Source organism: Rhyacophila brunnea, unplaced genomic scaffold (assembly GCF_057557595.1).
Source record: "Rhyacophila brunnea isolate RB1 unplaced genomic scaffold, BYU_Rbru_1.0 scaffold_7, whole genome shotgun sequence".
Lineage (NCBI taxonomy): Eukaryota > Metazoa > Arthropoda > Insecta > Trichoptera > Rhyacophilidae > Rhyacophila > Rhyacophila brunnea.
In genome coordinates, this window is record NW_028233339.1 from 1,935,166 (window position 1) to 1,955,130 (window position 19,965).

Here is a 19,965-nt window from a genome sequence, read left to right on the forward strand (position 1 = left end):
TAAAGATTCAAGAGTGGAAATTATTTTCAACTTTTATCTCCAAGTATTATCGGGACTATAAATAGGTCAGTAATGTATGAACTTGGAAAAGTTTGTTTCACAAACATTATTATTTTTTCAAACATAGTGTTGTCAATGGAAACGGAAGTGACAACAAAACATACGATAGTTATGAACATGTCAACGAGTTATAGGTCCGAAGTTAGGTTCGATTGTAAATTCGCAAAATATTGTTCATAGTTATCGCCGCCAGATAGCGCTGCCGGCATCTTCCTTTCTCGATCTGAGTCGTTCCATGATCGGCCACCATCTTTTCTATTAAATATGCCACCTAAGAAGCCCGCGGATAAGCCAGGTACGGTGTAAATTCGTAGTGTTTACTGTTTAAGTGATCGTGTTTTACCATACTGTGCTAGTTTTTCGTCTCGAGTCTCTCATTTTGTGGTTTATAATACAATTACGGTGACTACGTTTGCGAAACGGACATAAACTTCATCTGTCGCCACGCGGTATCCCGCACATGTCGAATTGTCACTAACGACATATTTTGTGAATAGATACGGTTTAATGATGATATCTTTGTGGGAATCTCTTTGATTAATGTTGAAATCACTACACAAACTCTGATCATATCCATTTGACAGCGCTGTTTCGGTGAAATCATAACCTATAATATTTTGACATACGATTTCTTTGTTGTGTTTTAGCGGCTGGCTCCAAAGCCAGCGAGGCGAAGAAGCCTAAACCGGAGGCCAAGAGCGAAGCCCCCAAGACCGAGGCGCCCAAACCCGCCGCAGCCAAGCCCGCGGCCGCCAAACCGGCCGCGAAGCCAGCGGAAAAGAAACCTGCCGAGAAGAAGCCCGCCGCGGATAAGCCGAAGGCCGCGCCTAAAGCCGCAGAGAAACCTAAAGCTGCCGATAAGCCCAAAGCTGCGGCTCCCAAGGCTGCGGAAAAGGCCAAAGGTGCCGATAAGCCAAAATCGGCCGACAAACCCAAAGCGGATAAGCCCAAAGCCGCTGACAAGGCGAAGACCGGCGATAAACCGAAGGCTGCTGCCAAACCGAAGACCGGGGACAAGGCGAAGTCTGCAGACAAACCGAAAGCCGGAGACAAAGCTAAGGTCGCAGCGAAGAAGCCAGCGGGAGCCAAGCCGGCCGTGAAGGCCGCTTCCAAGCTCGATGGAGCCAAGGCGAAAATGGTCGCCAAGACAAAGGCGAAGGCCGCTGCGGTTAAGGGAGCTAAACTTAAGACTGGAATCAAGATCGCAGTTGTCAAGGCCCGCAAAGCCCAGATGAAGGTATGTTCATATTTTCATTTATTAATATTTAGTGACTATTCTTTTTAATTTTATTGTGAAGTTATGTTCTGCGAGTAAAAAATTGCGTGAACATCAGTGAAATTTGAAATTACTATTTCGGGATGAAATTCTAGTAAAGTTAACTTTTGATTATATGAACGCCTTTGGTTTAATAATTTTGGTAATTGTGCCACAGATGTCGTCATGAGCTTTTATGATATTTTTTTAACGAAAACAGTTTATTCCATGTAGACAATTATAATAAATACCTTTTTCTGTCGGCGCATAGGCTTTTCGATCCAATAATAATTGTTAATTTATAATTTGAAATTTTCATACATTATGATGCATCACTATCACAAACTAAAATTATATTAAGTAAAATAGATTAGGTTTGGTCTGAAAAGGAAGTTATACAATCATTTACCATAATTTTTACTGCACATCAAAACTATAAATCAGGAAGATTACTTATTATGTTCTTTTCTTTGGCTTTGGTTGGATAAAATTGATTTTATTTTAAAATATTGGTATTGACATGTGATTAAATCTATTATTAAAGAGTTCACTTATTATTATAGGTGACCAAAGGTGAGCATGGTACACGGGAAAGAAAGATTAGGAACTCTGTCCACTTCAGACGCCCCAAGACTTTCCGTCCTCCGCGCAACCCTAAATACCAGAGGAAGTCAGTCGCCAAGAGGACACGGTGAGAATATTTGTTATTATTTGATACTTCTCATGTAATTAAGCACTGCTATCTATTGATACTGTATTGTAGTCGTTGAATTGTTTAAAATTTTCAATAATGTTTCATATATTTTCCACATAATTTTCCAATTTGCACGTCTAAATAGTAGTCATTGTCACCCCTAAAAATTCCACTCAGCTCGCTGCTGGCAAGTGAATTATTACACGATATGATAAAGCCTCCGGTATATCTGTTAATTTATATAGTAGGTATATAACTCATATCTTGGCTGTTGTCTGCCCATTCGCTCGCAAAACCAACAAGGAAGTATTTTCGGCGACACCCATACCTCTGACACCTCTATTGCCATGCAATTCCATGGGTTTTTTAAAAGCTGTATTAAATATGAATTAATTTAAAAATAATTACAAGATAAAAAGAACTTTTTATATACAACATTTTAAAATTTTCTGTTGAATTATATAAACTTGACTTGACTAGCTTAAACGATCAAAAAAGTTTGTACTTGATAGAAATAATACTGAAATGTCATTTTGACATGTCATATTGATTTCCATAGTAACGCACGTATATATTAATAATTAAGTTCCTAGGACCCCAGACCCCTAGCAACCAATAATTGTGGATTGGATTACGGATTTCTTCCGAAATAACTTTTCATACAAAACAGAATTAACTGAAAATGAATTCAATTCTACTTAAAGATGGCTAAAAGTATTAAAAGAATGCATTGGCACCGTATTCTAATATATTCTAAAAGTTTCCAATGTCTAGCAAATCGGGAAGTTAGTTAAAAATCGACTGCAAGATTTGTACTGGATAAACAACCACCAGACAAATAAGAATATGACCTCTTAAAAACGTTGTAATATGAAATTCCCACAATGGAAGCAATACTTTCACGTAACTGTTAATTTTCTAGTTGGTTTTTAAAATGTTATTCCGCACTACGCTAATAATCGCAAATTTAACCCATCTCGGATAACTATTTAGCAGATTAAGCATTTATCGACTTAATCCTTTTATTGAATGGTGGAAGATGTGATTGTTCTCTACCATTCCACATTTTATGATGAATATTTTTGATGGGAATCTCTTTGATGTATATTGAAAAGAAATATCAAACTGAATTTACCACTGTAGAGCAATTCTGTGGTCCTTTCGAGTGATTAAATTTTAATCAAACCTTACGTTTTTCAATACAGCATGGATGCCTACAACATCATCAAGTTCCCCCTGACCACCGAAGCAGCCATGAAAAAGATTGAAGATAACAATACACTGGTATTCATTGTGCACACGAAATCCAATAAGCATCACATTCGTCAGGCCGTGAAGAAACTGTATGACATCAATGTTGCTAAAGTCAACACCCTTATTAGGTAAGCAATATAAAATATTTTATGTTACTACGTAATGTTTTTAATGTTTGTAAAAAAGGTTTTATGATGAACTCATTCTATGGGAATCTCTTTGAAATATGTTGAAAAGAAGAAACCACTGAAAACCTTTTAATTATATGCTTTTATATGACACTTGGGTCTATCTATAGGAAATACAATGGACATATTATTATGTCATTCATAAATGACTTGACATGGAACATGTGAGTCAGAGACTGCCCGTAAGTCAATCGTACACCATCTTCAATGCACTTGTGTCATGGCTGAACCGCTAATTTTATAAGCTATACACTTTTTTGTGCATGACACCCCTAGGTGCTCAGTTTAGTTTAACATTACGGGCGACTTCCGCACGTAATTAGTTCCCGAAAATGTGTACGATTGTTGAATGTTCTAAAGTAGAGGGAAGTAAAACAAATATCAAAAAGTGTACCTACTTCAAAATATTTATTTATTAACGGGTATAATAAAGTTAACGAGGCGTATTAGCAATCAGGTGTTTTCTTCAACATGTCAAAAGATAGTTAAATACCACCCTTTTACGTATTTGAGAAGGTGACTGGGAGCGGAGGAGAGACGAACGACTGCATGGAAGCGCACAGTTTTTGCATTATCAATAAAAATCTAAATTTTAAGAAATGTATGAAATAGCGAATTGTGCGAAAGTAGAATGTTCGTAAGTCAGGGTCGCCTGGCCTGTAATAGTCGGCAAGAAAGTTGATAATGCTTTGAACTGTTAATCCGACACGCAGAATGTACTAAGTTTGAATTCCAACCGGTTGGACAACCACTGTTATAAATTAACTGGGTTAAGAGTTATAACTCTCATAATTTGTTATACGTCTGAGTCACTTTGTGGACAGTGTTTTTCTCTTCGTTATCTGCTATATTTCTGAATATTTGAATGACGGAATATTGAATTTATGAAGAGTTGAGTTAAATTTTATTATCAATAATCAAAGTTGTATTGGTTTGCCTTTGTCAAAATATATACAGTAGAGCTTCGGTTGTTCAAACTAATTGCGGATGAAGGTAATCAGGATAATGATGGCTCGGGATGATTAAAAAAAAAATTTACTTTCAGCATAACCTTTTTCTGAATAATAATTAATCATCCATATACTTTTCTGATCATAATAAAATTTGAATGATATTAGGCTTCTATTTTATAACTATGTTTAATGTAGTACAAGAATTTGATTATGTGTAACCATCTGTCGTCATAGAAGATTACATTCTGTGTGTTCTTTTTATTTCTAGGCCCGATGGCAAGAAGAAGGCTTACGTAAGGCTGGCCAGGGACTACGATGCCCTGGATGTTGCAAACAAGATTGGAATTATATAAATGGATGGACTTTGTCTGTTTTTATTATATATTTGTACATTATAAGGACAAAATAAATGTGTCTGGAGGATTAAGAGTCTTCTCTTCACTATAACAAATTACCTTTTTTTATTTGTGAACCAATCTCACATGGGTAATTTGACACGCTGCAATTAAGGGATACTGTTATAGTATATACTGTTGATCCATGGATATTCCTTCTAGGTGTGGTAGTAACAATTTTTAAATTCTGAGTGGGGAGAAATATGGGATAAACAACACAACATGTTAAGAATGTTATTTTCAAGTTACATCTGTATCATGATCTCTTAAATTATTATCCTAAAACATTTTGGAAAACAATTTCTCATTTAAACGACAGTTTGTTGATATTTCAACATCTTCACTTCTATTTGTGTGTCTACCGAATTGATTTGGTCACATTTAAGAAGCGATATTTATATTCGACATATCCTTACGTTCCGCAATATTACTGTTCACGTCTGGCAGAATGACATTTTCGTCGCTCAAGACCAGTGGCGGCCCGCTGCTTAGGTCATTCGGTCAATGACCTCCCAAAATAAATACCTTAATCCGACATAATAATATTAATAATATGTGCAATGTCATATATCGACCCTTAATCGGCAGAACAACGTAAGCGACAATTCATAAATTTTAGAGGAGAAGGTTTTTTTTAAATTATTTCCGTAATTAGTTCCAAAAATGAATTCTGTTAATGTGGTTAATAATAATTGGTTACTGCCTATACGGAAATTATAAAACAATTGCAATAGTGCTTTTAGTTTTCGAGATAGTGGCGGTAACGCTGTTTTGCTTATGTCTATGACCAGTGGCGGCCGGTGATCATAAAATTAGGGAGTGCATGCAAAGATATGCATTTTCCTTTTTGTGGTATTGAAAAAAAATCGGCAATAGCCTTCAGAGTGGAGGTAGGCTTATGCGGGGGGGGGGGTTGAGAAACGAAACGACGCTCACATTCACCGACAGCATTTATTTATTGTCAAAGTTATAAAGTCCAAGCTTCTGGATATGATAGGTATGATGCAAAAGGCATACAAACTCTTTTCGATTTTTATTGTAATACATTTCATATGTACCAACGTAGTTTTCACGTTTGACACTCCTAACTTCCATAAATTATAACTGATGCAAGTATTTTAGACAATATGTCATTGGTACAAAGCCGTAAACTCCTCATTTGTGTAGCTCCGATAGGTAGTACGCGAGTTATGGTCGGTTGAAGTTCACATACTGACGCAATTCGGGCATATCTTATACTCCCCTTTCGGTTATTTGCATCCCACATTCTCCGCATATACCTACGCGCTGTATCATTTTGATAAATACTATGGATCGGTGATTTTTCAACGGGATATAGTTACTATCTGTTAAAAAATTGCTAATACTTTGTACACCTCAACTCCAGAATTGCACTCCAAATGGGACTGATTTGAAAGACGTATTCAAAATGAAAAATACTTCGGTAACACGAATATTGTATTTGATAGAATAATTTATATTTCTTTTCTTCAATAATTGACATTGGAAAATTGCTTTGTTCATCTTCTTAAAAAATATTTTATCCTCTTACGTTCAAAATAACGCTCATACTCCACATACACTATTGAAATACCTAATATTGTAGAAATTGTTACAATGTAACGCTTTTGTTAAATAACTACTTCTCTTAGAGTAGTATAAGTAGGTACGTAAAAAATTGTAGTATGTATATTATATTATGTAAAGGTTATTAATAGTTTATCAATTACTTACTTACAAGTTTACTTTGCTCTAGGCATAATAAAATTATTTAATTTTTAAAGGTAAAATAATTATAAAATTGGTATTTGTATGTTGAGATTGCTACACCTAACTTAATGAACACAATATCACTCTAATCGATATTTTGATCGATTCAATATTATATGGCAAACAACGTAGCATTTACCTCATAACGTACGAAATAATAATATAATAATTTGAAATATTACGCGGGAATCTTGTACCGACTTCAAAAGCGTTTGTGAGTTGTTATTATTCGCGCCAGTCAAACACAGCATTGTCGTGAAATGTCGTCTGCGCTCGTAAGCTCAGATTGGGAGGCACAGTGTCCCAAGTGAGGTAAATATTGCACGTTCGGAAATAAAAAAAGATCACAACTGAGCCCACATTATCGGCAGCGTGAAAAAAAAATCATCGCCAGGCGGTTCGATTTCTCTCCTGCACAATTAATACTACGAAGGACGTACCTACGCATACATGCAGGCCGCCAGAAATTACGCGCATTTTATGCGTGCAGACGGGCGACAAATTAAAGATATTTTACAATAATTAATGTACTTATTATTACATAGTTACGTAATAATTTGGGAGATCAGTGCACCTTTGCTCCTATACAAGAGCCGTCCCTGTCTATGACACGATATTTTTTCCAGGCATGTCGCTTACGCTATTTGGCGTAGTCGTTTTTATTTATAAATTTCATGCTAATTATCATCACAGGGCATTACTAATTAAGTATTAAAATAAATAACATAAGCACCCATTTATTTTACGAAAGGGGACGTTGTTAAATAAATTAAAAATACTTTGACTTTTTAAATTAATAGTTTTGCTTGTAGATAGTTAATCACATATAGGTAAAATAAAAATAAATGATTGGTGTTTTTAAGGTTTCGCTTATATTATTAATATTATCAGGTATTGCTATTTTTCAAAATGAAATAGGTACGTATCTACTCGTACATAATTAAATATGGGGACCTACTAATTATGATAAAATAAAATTGTAATCAACTATTCAGTTTTACAAAAAAATTATTGTCCCACATTTTTTAAGCAGTAATCGCTGTATTATCCTCATTCACATCTTCCTGATCGGATTCCGGTAATCTATATCGGAAGATAATATATATAATAGTATCTTCCACTGATAATCCATGTGGCAGTTTCATAAACTCATCCGTCATCTCTGAGGGATATTACATTTAACACAGAGACTTTTAAGATCGTTATACTGGATCTCCGATATTGGTGATTTAGCACTATACAGCAAGGGTGGCTGCGCTTAAAGCATCACAGCACTTGATCGGGATCTGATGACATTTTCTAGGTCTAACAGTTTAGTCCTACTGTCACCAGAGTAGGTACAATATTTGGTAAGTTTTTTAAATTATGCCTTTCGTAATTCACCAAATTTAACTTTGAAGGAATGCAAGTAGCAGCGAAAGATTTCCAGTCACGGAATTCTGCATATGACATGATGACCTAGCGTTGGAAATGATGGTGGGTCATTCTGATAGTGCCTAAACTACTCTGAATATAAATGACTCAATTGTCGCATGAAGGGAATCGACCGGCATCGTAGTACGACCAGTGGGTCTATTCTATACTTATCGACCGCTAAAGTGATAGATATTATCAAACTTAGGGTAGGTTTATATAAAAGTGTTGGTACTTATTGCAACAACTATAATCAACGTATTGTAATTGTTACAATAAGTGCTAATTCTATAATACAAACCTACCCTAAGTTTGATAATATTTATCACTTTATCACTTTAGCGGTCGATAAATACAGAATAGACCCACTGGTAATAGAAAATGAAAGTTGAATTTTTCATAAAATAAGATAGCATACCCAGTGTTGCCCGGTTCTTATTCTGACCAATCACAGTATAATAATACCTTGATTTTTTCCCGCTTCGTCAGTCCTGTCCAAAGATTTGTGCATGATTGCTGAGATCTCATTACTGCCACGTTTACCATCAGTTTCACCCCATAAAAAGCAGTATCCATCATTTGTTCCACTTTCGTAGATACTTTCATTATAGTATGCGTATTTCGACTAGGGAGTGTTTAGCACCTTCTCGAGGTCAAAACTTGCGCACAAAATGTCATTGTGATTTTTACTTTTGGCCAGATCATTAAAGAACATCTCCTTGCATTTATCCTTTACGGTAAGGGGACATTTGTAAGTATCCGTTTCAATTAGCCGAAGTCTCTCGTCACCAGACATATTTGTTACTTTCTCACAAAAAGAACACTATTATCTTTTTTGGTAGATGAAAACCCAAGTTGAACTTACTGTGTATTAAATACGTTTCTGAAAACATTCCGAATCACGACATTAGTGGATTCATTCAAAGAATCCAAATTTTCAGTATAAATATTATACTTATACATTTTTAACATTTCAAAAATCTACAGGAAGATACTATTCTTCGTAGATTATTCCGACAGTAGTGAGATGGAACGGCGGGTAATTATTGTTTAATAAACTCTCTTACCAGGTTTATTTTATCTCAGCCAGTTTTACTGGACGGCGCGAGCTTTGCTCCCAAATCGGTTTTCGCACAACTCACTACCAGACGGACCACCGAATAAACCGTACCGTAGCTTACACTATCAAATAACGTCGGTTACGTTGTTTTGCTCTACTTTATAATGCGATGCAAGTTAAAACGCTAAAAGGCACAGACCCTAAAAAAATGTCACGCGATTGAGATCGGGCTCTAATATTTTTGTCACTTATGCGCTAGGTGATATTGAACAGTTCTCCATTTAAAACGCAATTTACCAAAAAGTGTCGCTTACGTTGTTCTGCCGATTAAGGGTCGATATAATAATCGGTGGATTTGAAATTATAGGGCGCGCGATATTGTGTCGACCCTGTCTGTTGGGTTTTTTTTTGTTTGGGCTATAATTCCCCGAACAAAACTTGACCTTGAACTTGACCCAAATCGAATACTTTTATAAAATTTTCTCTCATTTCTCATACATAAGACAGAGATCGATATAACACAAAATACGACATCGAATCTTGTAACGATGCGTGAATTACTGTGATATCGGCAATGCCTGAGTGTGAGACAAAAGATTTTTTCACCTAATTAAATGAAACAGAATGATAACGTTGACGGATAATTGGTCTCAAGACGGCAATTGTGTATGCGGTTCGGATACGTTGACAGGTTTCGACGAATGTCTTTGGTTATTTTAATCATATGTAAATAGTTTTTGGTGCATTATTGCATATACACACAACGTTTGGTTTTTAGTGATTTATAACATTTTTGTGAAGCAGTTAGTACGCACGCAGTAGCAATTGAAGTCTGTGATACAATTATAGTGGAAATGGAAGCATGATTCGCATCCAACGATCATCTCATTATATCCGATTTGTTCAATAAAGAAAATTACACTGATTTTAAAAATAATTTTCCCACAAGTCAAGTAAATTTGGTAAAACTGTTTGAAGAAATAAACATAACCAAGTTAAAAAATGAATTATTGGTGTTTTATCAACGAGATGATTTGCATGGCGCTAATAGTGCAGTTTCTCTTCTACATTTTTTACTCAGCAATAATTTCAACGAAACATTTTCCGAGTCGATCAAAGTTCTCCAATTTATTTGCATCATACCAATGACAGCAGTTGAAAGTGAAAGATGTTTTTCCACTCTCAAAAGAATATAAACCTTTCTATGCAATACGATGGGCCAAGATAGACTGACCGCGCTTGCAATGCTCAGTATTGAAAAAAAAATATATATAAAAATATAATCGTGTGATTGATGATTTTTCAAAAAGCAAAGAAATAAAAGTGGACTTAATTTACAAAAAAATATAACGCGTTGTGTGCAATTTCGGTTAACGATGGGTTGGCGTTATGAAAAATGGACATTTTTTGAAAGGTAAGTAGGTACCTACCTATAACAATTTCTAGCACTTATTCAATAATGTATAAAAAGTCAATTTGCAATACGTCTTTTCAGTATACAACGAAAAGGCAAATTAAAATAATATATTAAAAATTGACCTGCTAGTTTTTCCGGACTAAGACGCCAATGCTCAAGACATTCTAATCCTTTATTGGCAGATAGAACCGATTATTTTAATTCAAATATCGTATGTACACAGATAATTTTTTTTCGATGAGAAAACCATAATCTTGGTACAATCGGAATGTCTTGACTCCACTGGTTTAATTCTATTAACTATGTAGGGAATATTCTAAATTTGATTTTTTTTTAAATACCTACTTTACGGTTGTTCACACACTATTTTTTTATTGAATTGAAACCTAAAAATATTTGAGACTACCAATTTCCATAGATTACAAAATTTGCCAAATTTGAATCTACTGAAGACAAAATTGCCATTGTAAAGAATGAAACAAAATTTAATTCTTTAAACAATCTGATATTACTACGTGAAAGACATATAACCAGTAATATAATATCTACATGTTTATATCAATCCATTACGGGATGAAGGGCTCCGCAACCTGATCTACTCCTTTCTGTCATGAATTGCTATATTTACCATAATCGGTGATATAATATAAAGCCATTATCAATGGCTGAATCAATCCCACTGCTGGATGAAGGCGTCTCTAAGTTACAGTAAAACCTTGATGGTAAGAACCCTGATGATTCGAAATTTTCGTGAAAAAAAAGTCCCTTGAATATTATTTTCATATAAAACGATACCTTTAATTCGTTATTCGAAATGATTTCACAACCCTGGCATATAAAAATATTCAATAAATCGTAATAAAGTACACTATTTCATGAGCCAGTCATTGAAAATTGTGACAGAATTTTCTTAAAACATCAAAAATTACCTATTTTATGAAGGAAATATAAATAATCCTGACATTTTACGACCCATTGACACACAGCGGTATGACATCAGACGCACAACCGCGCTCCACTCAAAGGAAAAACAATAACTCACATGTTTCAGGGCTGTAGGTATTTAATTGTTTATTGGATTTTCATATACTTTTACTAGAAAACCAATGCAAAACAATTGTTGACAAATTGGAAAAATAAAAAATATTTCGTATATTTCTATAATTTCAGCTACTTGGTAAATTCAATTGATGGATTAATGGTGCATTGTATTTGCACAGATTTTAATTTGAAAGAATTGTATTGGGAATTTGGTAGGCACATCTATGATCGGAAACGAAATTAATGAAAATAAAATTTTAATATTTTTACCCCATACATTTCGTAATTCAAATTTTTTTTCGATTTTCGGTCCCATAGAATTCATATTAATGAGGTTTTACTGTAATTGTATTCCTGTCAGTCATATGAATTGTTATATTTATCAAAATTGCTGATATATTAATAATCTAGGTAAATATTGTCATTATCATCATCAATCTGGTGCTGGATGAAGGTTATCCCAACCTAATTCGACTCAGCTTGATCATAATATTATGATTGCTATATTATCAAAATTATATTTATTACATACCCTATCTTTTTATAACGCCATTATCATCATCAAACTGGATCAATCCACTGCTAGATGAAGACCTCTCTAAGTTGATTGTATTCCTGTCAGTCATATGAATTGCTTTATCAACATTTGTTTCAATATGAACGTCCCGCACCGGGTAACGTTTGCTGTTTTTACGATAATGCTGATATTTGATTTTTTAATATTTATAACTGCAAGCAGTTGTTTTTGTTATAGACAATGAAATAATACAATGTTTAAATTTATCTTTTACACGGCTAACCTTCTTTACCTAAATGGGAAACGCGGGAGATTAATTCACGTTATATTGGATAGAAATTTATAATCATATTTAGGTATTGCATTATAATCAAATGATTGAGATGTATAATTTATCAAATTTAAATGCATGACGCCCTTTAAGATTTATATACATACCTACAAATATATTGCATCAAAATGTCAGTGGTAACAAAAGGTGATTACCACCTGTTCTACTAGGCCTAGCAGTCTGTAGTGGTATTGAACGACATCCTGAAGGCAGAATTTTCGAATAGCTAAATCGCTATGCATATGACCACAAATCTACATTAGCGGTAACGACTTGCAAATCCAGTGACAAATCAGCAAACTGTTTGAGGTCTATACCAAAGAGAAAACTACCGCATCATCAACGCGTATTATGTTTTTTAGATTTACTTTACAATTATATTAAAATCCACTACCAAACACTACGATGCCAAGATGTCTGCAAGACCTACCGAGACAGGCTGGCTCTGCTAGTTTACATTAATTTTTGTCACGTGAACAGAGCGCTCATTCAAAAATGATAATATTGTAGGTGCCTTTTGTGTTTCTCTGAGTAATGGAATAAATCGAGTCCGGCTTCAAAACCTTGGTCAATGGAGACTGGCTATTACATTTTGATCTTATTAATTTGTTTTGTGGTGAATATCCTGGTTGTCACAAGAGTTTTCGGTGTTTCTATTCATATTTAGTATATTAACACATTCATGAATTTGTATATTACACAAGGATAAGAATATCATCTCAATTAGATGACTTCACCTATCGTTGCTATAGTACTTGTTTTCCGAATAGACCAAATGTCGATTTTTCAGGAAACGAAAAACAAAGTTCATTATCTTATATTTAAATATCAGTATATATCGTCGGTGTTTTGTAAAAAGGGCGAATCGACCATTTTGGCGAAATCGAGATTTTAATGAAAATACAATATGTACCCCACTAGCTTTGATGTGTAAAAACGGCGAATTTTTATCTCCACAGGAAAGTACTTAAAAACGATAATCGACTAAAATTAAATTAATTAAAATTACGAAATAAAAAGCAAATGTGACATATTGGGCCTTTTAAAATATTATATAATAATACCTATTATAATTACAGTATTCTTTATAAGCTTTATTATAAACTTGTTAGATATTTATAATCATCTACAGGTAAAAAACAAATAAATGTTAAAAGTTAAAAATCCTCCTCCTGTAAAGTAGCATTTTGGTTAATTCGCCCTTTTTACAAAACACCGACGATATATCAAGCATTCTCGTCTCCAATTTATGATTCCCACATTATCTAAGAAGAGATTTGATGATTAGTATAATTTCATTAAACTAGGAGAAAACGCATTTTATTTACAAGTAAGCACTGTGGATATAGGAGTCATTCTCAGTGCTGACTCTGGCTCCGAAAAGTGGATATTCGGAACAATGAACATCGTTGCATGGACCACGGTATACCATATTTATTTATGTAATTTTTAATAAATTTACTAATAGGTACATGATTTTTTTGTAAATACCTGATCAAGTTGTATCAATGATCATTAATTATTACCTAATTTCATAGGTAATAATAAAATATGCCATTCACCATTTTCAGTTTACAAATGGGAATCAACATAATATATAGAATGGTACATTCTTAAATCTTGTGAATTATTCGTTGAATAAAAGAAATAGTTAATTAATATATATACCTAGTTATAAAAATACTGTAATCAATAGATTTAAAATGTGTATTTTTAATTGAGGCGTCTAATTCCAAAAAGCGATAAGTCCACATTGGGTCAAAATCGAGAAAAAAATAGGCACATATTCTTTGTATAATTTTACACAATATGTATTGATCTATAAATTCCAAAACGCGACATAACCCTACGAAAAAAAATATTTTAAGCTCGATTTATTACAAAAAGTGCCAAGTCTGTGTTTCATAATATTTAAAGCTTGGTTGATTTCACGCGTGTAAGTCAACCAATGACATATTAAATGGACGACTCACTTCATACCCGGCGCGCACGAGAAATTGTGCATGAAAGTCATTCACAGATGTATAGGTAGATGTCACGTGACCATTGACGTATCCGTTTCCATTATGCGATACAAGCTTCGAGAATTTATAGTAATATAACCTTTATTGTAATGGCGTATTAGTGTCATGACTCATTGCGTTAGAAACAGATTCTCGGTTACTTACGACTTCTCGGAGATTAGACGCAAGTGAGCCCAGCGAATCACAGGCGACTGACTGTCCAATGGTTCCTGTCATTCAATTGCGTTGAATAAACATTCATCAATATCTTAAAATGGCATTTTATAAATAATAAATAATACTAACACATGCAAAGTGATATCCCATCTTTCTTGGAGTGTTTAGTAGATTTTTTTACAATTTTTAACTAGGCACATTGGCATTTTGTAACACAATAATAACGGTGGAGTCGAAACCTGACAGTCAGAAATTTTGTATGGGCAGACCCAGCGGTGTCGCCAGACCGCTTGCAAGCAGAATGTTCATTTGAGCGTAGGATACCGATATTAAAATATGAATTTCTAGATGCTTCGTCCATATTAATGTCATTGAAGTCAACCAATAAGGGAATGTTCAATATTGAAAAGGGCGTCTCCCATGCTGTAGCATCTGGTAAACTCATGACAGTGCCACGGAAATATGTGCCTTATGCGGAGTAAATTTAAGAGTGAGGTAAAAATAGCGCTACGTCCAATTTTATTTTGCCTATATTTATTACATTTAAGAGTTTATCGGCTGAAACAAATTGCCATTTGGTTCTAATTTTGACATAGAAAACAACGGAAAAAATAATCTCATGTTAATACAAATAATTGAAGCTTGAAACACAAAAACGTTGTTTCCCGAAAATATTGAATTGTGGACTTGTCGCTTTTTGTAATTAGACGCCTCAATTATTGTTTGAGGGTTCTCATCGGAATGGGTACCATAGTATATTTCGCTATTTAATAGTTTTAGTGAAATTATCTTTCTTTTAACTATTACTATGATTATCACAAATTAATATATATGCGCGGCATAAGCGTTGGACTATAATGCCGTGGGTCCCAGGTTCGAATCCTGGGTCTGGCAAGTACACATATTGTTTTTCAATTTGTGTGTGTCAGGGTATGGACCTAATAGGTTGAGCAAGTGGCTGACATCCATTTCTCGTAAAAAACAAAATCTGTCAATGCAAACCTCCACTCTGTGGAGGCCCATATGATCCTATCAGGATCGGACATGGTCGGAAAAAAAAAAAAAAAATAAGGACAAAAAATTTTGTTTTTACACCAAATTTGGTACCTACCTAGACTCCGATTTCTATAAGCTGGCGTACACGTCATGATCATTGACGATGAAGTTGGCGGGGGGCGGACATAATGCAGTGTTAATATGCTGAAGCGGGGGAAATTTAGTTCCACTAGTTAATAAAAGAACCGTGATCGCCAGCTTATAGAAATCGGACTCTACTTAGTTTTATAGTGTATTATTACGTAACTACGCGTACCTACTTAGCTTGAAACATTGACCAAAGACATTTGAAACGTCTGGCGACATTCCTTCTCGCTTCTTGCACCTTTCTTCATTTCCGCTGCAGTGCGGCTGTCTCACATAAAGCGGTGGAGCAAGGGTGCCCAACCTTTTTCATGTTGGGAGCTACTTTTTTCTAGAATTTTCATGGCGATCGACTTTTAATAAGAATCCTACAAGTAGGTATATTTTTACATTTTTTAATTTTAACTAAGCTGCAATTTTTTTCTACCTACATAATATAAAACAAATCTCTGAGAAAAATATGTTTTTTTTAAATCAAAATTGTCAAGATAACATTTTTTTCTCACTTTTTCTGTCCTTAAGCTGTCGCATGCGGGTTTTGCCTTAGTAATTTTGAAACTGCATATAATTCATAAAGATAGATAATTCTTGGATAAATAAAAAACAATCTTTTTATGTTTTTCTTATTTAATTAACATAATATAAAGTACCTAGTGGAGATTACAGAGCCTCTTCAATGTGCGGAATCTATTTCTTGAATATTGCCATGACCCGGCTCAGAAAATTTTTGTTCTATGACTGATCGTTTTTATTTCTTTGTTCATAAGAAAGGTTTTTATTGCGGTGCTCATAAACGAATTTTTATTTTGTGGGACACAACTATCCAACCATAAGATTAGGCGTTCGACATCCAGATTGTCTAAAGAAATAGTTTTTAATATTTTATTAAGTGCACTCGCAATATTGTTACCAGAGCGACCACTATATCCTTCTTGCCAAAGTGCATTATAGATGTTTTTATTACAATGCCCAGTTAAAGTTAGAGACATTGGCTTTGGGCAAACTAAACACATTTTGTAGATCAAACGTTACCACAGCAGAAACAAAAACTATATTATCAACAGTTGTATTAATTACAACTCCTCTATCTTTGTTTATTTTGTTGGTGCCTTCAACTTTCCTTCTAATATGTTTTTCATTCTCAGCAATTTCATTAGGAGGTAGATTGTAGGTATTTAAATTTTTCACATGCATCACACCGATCTTTTTTTGGATGATGAATGCTACTGTTAAAATCCTTTTTAAATACATCTCGGTAGATATTTATTTTTACCGGGTTTTCTGTTCGCAAAAAATATAAATTGTACATTTTCTGTACACTTAGCAATGCTTCCAGATATTTTTTGGTGGAGGTTTTTTGGCAGTAGTGCGATTCAATCGCTGGAAACAATTGAACGTGTAGCCGGATTTCATCTAAATTAGTTTGAGATGTACACCTTTTCACGTGTTTCCCCTTAATGAATGTTCTAGGCACATTTGTTAAACAATTTTGAACTTATTCATAAAAACAATAAACCCTACCACCAGGAATGTCCAAAATGCTGCAAAAAAACGTTTGGCACACCTGTTTTTTTTCGGCCAACAGCTCAAAGTAAAGTAAAGCAAACTTATTTGTCCGTCCGATTTCTTGCTGGTTTTGATCTCGTCGTATATTTTCTATAGAAATGATTTTTTTTATTGTCACTTAATTTATAAAACTGCGAATGGATAATTTGTCGTTCCTCTTCCGTAAAATTTTCCACACATTTATGGTGACATTTTGGCGAACATTTGCTTTTTACAACTTTCGCTGCGTGAATTTTTTTTTGAGTGTCGATATATATTCGTGCCCAGGGTGTTGGATCACTTTTTCTTTTACTACCACTGAATTTTTGGGAGGTGGAGCAGATGGGCATCTCATCGGAGGTAGAGCAGATAGGCATCTCATTTTCTTTGTGAAAACAAAGCCGAAAGGCTTGATTTGGTGACGGGACTTCTACACACCATCTGAAGTTACTGAAAATAATGTTTAATTTAAATAAAACACTTCCAATAAAATAAATAAAGGGAAACTTTATCATAATATAGTATAAACTAATAATAAGGCAGTGAAAATTTCCCAATTTCTTTCCATATTAAAATGGTGGCAATATTTTTATTGGTTCCAAATAATGCTTCATTATGGATTTTAATCGAACTTGATACAATTAAACTTATTACAAACCATACATTACATATTATTATGTACTATTAGCATGGAGTAAAAAATAGGGGCATGTGTTATTTAATAATCATTGGTTGCGAATATTATTATATCATATAAAATAGTTCACTCACGAAACCAGAATTAATCTTAACAAATGGTACATCAACTGAAATATCTATTGGATAGCCCAGGGGTCGGCAAACCGCGGCTCTTTGCCAAATTCCCAATTCACATTTTTTACAAAAAAGGTATAATTGTTGTCATTTTAAATCTGTCCATTGCAAAAGTCGACAAATTAAATTTTTCTCCATTTCATATTGACACGAGCACTTTTGAAATTCTTCTTTCTAGCTTTCCGCACTCATATTCGAGGCTACATAATATTTATGTGAACAATCATTTTAAAATATGAACAATATAAATAGCATTTAGAGAAGTCAAATAACCGATGACAATTTGGTGTCGCGCCTAAAAGTGAAAACTACAAGTTACATACCAAACATACAGACACTCTCCAAAGAAATGCAAGGAAGGTCATTGTTCACATTAGTTGTAGTTTGCATGAAAATTGTATGTAACAACAATAAAAAAACTTATATTTGCGTTAGTTTTATTCGCAAAATCTTCTTCACTTGATAAATAAACAATAACATTCACTGAAATAAATCATATTTATAAAAATATATGTATGGCTCTCGAAAAATTTTTTAACCATTGTGATAGTCATATTTGGCTCTTTTGGTCCAAGAGTTTGCCGACCCCTGGGATAGCCTATAGCAGTGGTCGGCAAACCGCGGCTCGCGAGCCACATGCGGCTCTTTGGCCCCTTGAGTGCGGCTCTTCCACAAATGCCCTCTGCCCTATTTGACATGGTTACAAAAATGAAGTACAGTAAAACGGAAGACGAAAACTATGAATTTAAAGGAATTGTGCTAAAAATTAAAAACAACGACACGCAAACCTGACTTCCCAAACTATCCAAGGAGATGCAAGACCACTATTCACATTGAGTGTTTGTCAGTCATTGCCATGATTTAATTTTATGGATACCATACTTACAATTTAATTTTTATCAATAAATATGATATCAAGTTAATAAACATTGTACCTACACATTATATAATTTAAGATTAAGAAATTTGGCTCTCAAAAGAAATCTCAATCCTTGTACTGTTGATATTTGGCTCTGTTGACAAATGAGTTTGCCGACCACTGGCCTATAGTATTACATTTTTTTTTCCGACCATGTCTGATCCTAATAGGATCATATGGGCCTCCACAGGGTAGAAGTTTGTATTAAGAGATTTTGTTTTTTACGAGAAATGGATGTCAGCCACTTGCTCAACCTATTAGGCCCATACCCTGACTCACACACAAGTTGAAAAACAATATGTGTACTTGCCAGACCCAGGATTCGAATCTATCGATAATTCTATCGATCTATCGATAAATAATCGATAGTCCAACGCTTAAGCCCCGCGACCACCATGGGTGTATACATACGCATAAGTATTACATATAATCATACTAAATTATAATTCAATCAAATGTACTGTTCAATGGAAATCCACCAAATAAATAAGAATAAACATACATTAACTATTTGCATACATTTTAGCATGAGTAGATAAAAAGTAAATTAAAAACAGGCACAATTCTTTTGTACAATACGTATGACCGTTGGGATATTATTTCTGTTTCTCAGTACAAAATACAGTAACTTAAAGGTTAAAATACTTACTTCCATAACTCTGCTGTAAGTTCAGGGCGAACTGGTGATGTATCAGCCATGATTGATATCTTTAAATTTGATAAATTCGCTATTTAAACAATAGAAACTTTAAAAAACACAATAGTAGTAAAAACCACGCACTTTGAAAGACGACAAACAGACAGCAGACACATATGGAGTGAGTGACAGTATGCGAGAGTGAGACCAAGATATTCTATTCGACGTTCAGAAAATAAGCACAGAGTAATCGTTGCGAAACATGGCGTATACGGAATTTTTAAAAAAATATCTTTGTTTCTAAATAAAAATATACTATTTTTATAAATGATTTGGGTGTAGTTAGACAAAAAAATATAACTGCATTAAAATGTCGATTTTGA

At 34.1% G+C, this 19,965-nt stretch overlaps 1 protein-coding gene across 1 annotated transcript; it reads left to right on the forward strand.

Moving 5' to 3' along the window:
* The first annotated feature begins 273 nt into the window (after nt 1-273).
* RpL23A (ribosomal protein L23A) lies at nt 274-4,855 on the forward strand. Its single transcript, XM_085957902.1, has 5 exons — nt 274-355; nt 708-1,297; nt 1,879-2,006; nt 3,215-3,391; nt 4,673-4,855. Exons 1-5 carry the CDS (start codon nt 325-327, stop codon nt 4,755-4,757), a joined length of 1,011 nt encoding a protein of 336 aa, XP_085814028.1. The 5' UTR covers nt 274-324; the 3' UTR covers nt 4,758-4,855.
* The last annotated feature ends 15,110 nt before the right edge of the window (nt 4,856-19,965 follow it).

Coding starts and splice junctions, on each gene's coding strand:
- RpL23A (XM_085957902.1), top strand. CDS start 325: ATGCCACCTAAGAAGCCCGCGGATAAGCCAG. Junction 2,007..3,214: donor TCAGTCGCCAAGAGGACACG/GTGAGAATATTT, acceptor TTTTCAATACAG/CATGGATGCCTACAACATCA. Junction 3,392..4,672: donor AAAGTCAACACCCTTATTAG/GTAAGCAATATA, acceptor TTTTATTTCTAG/GCCCGATGGCAAGAAGAAGG.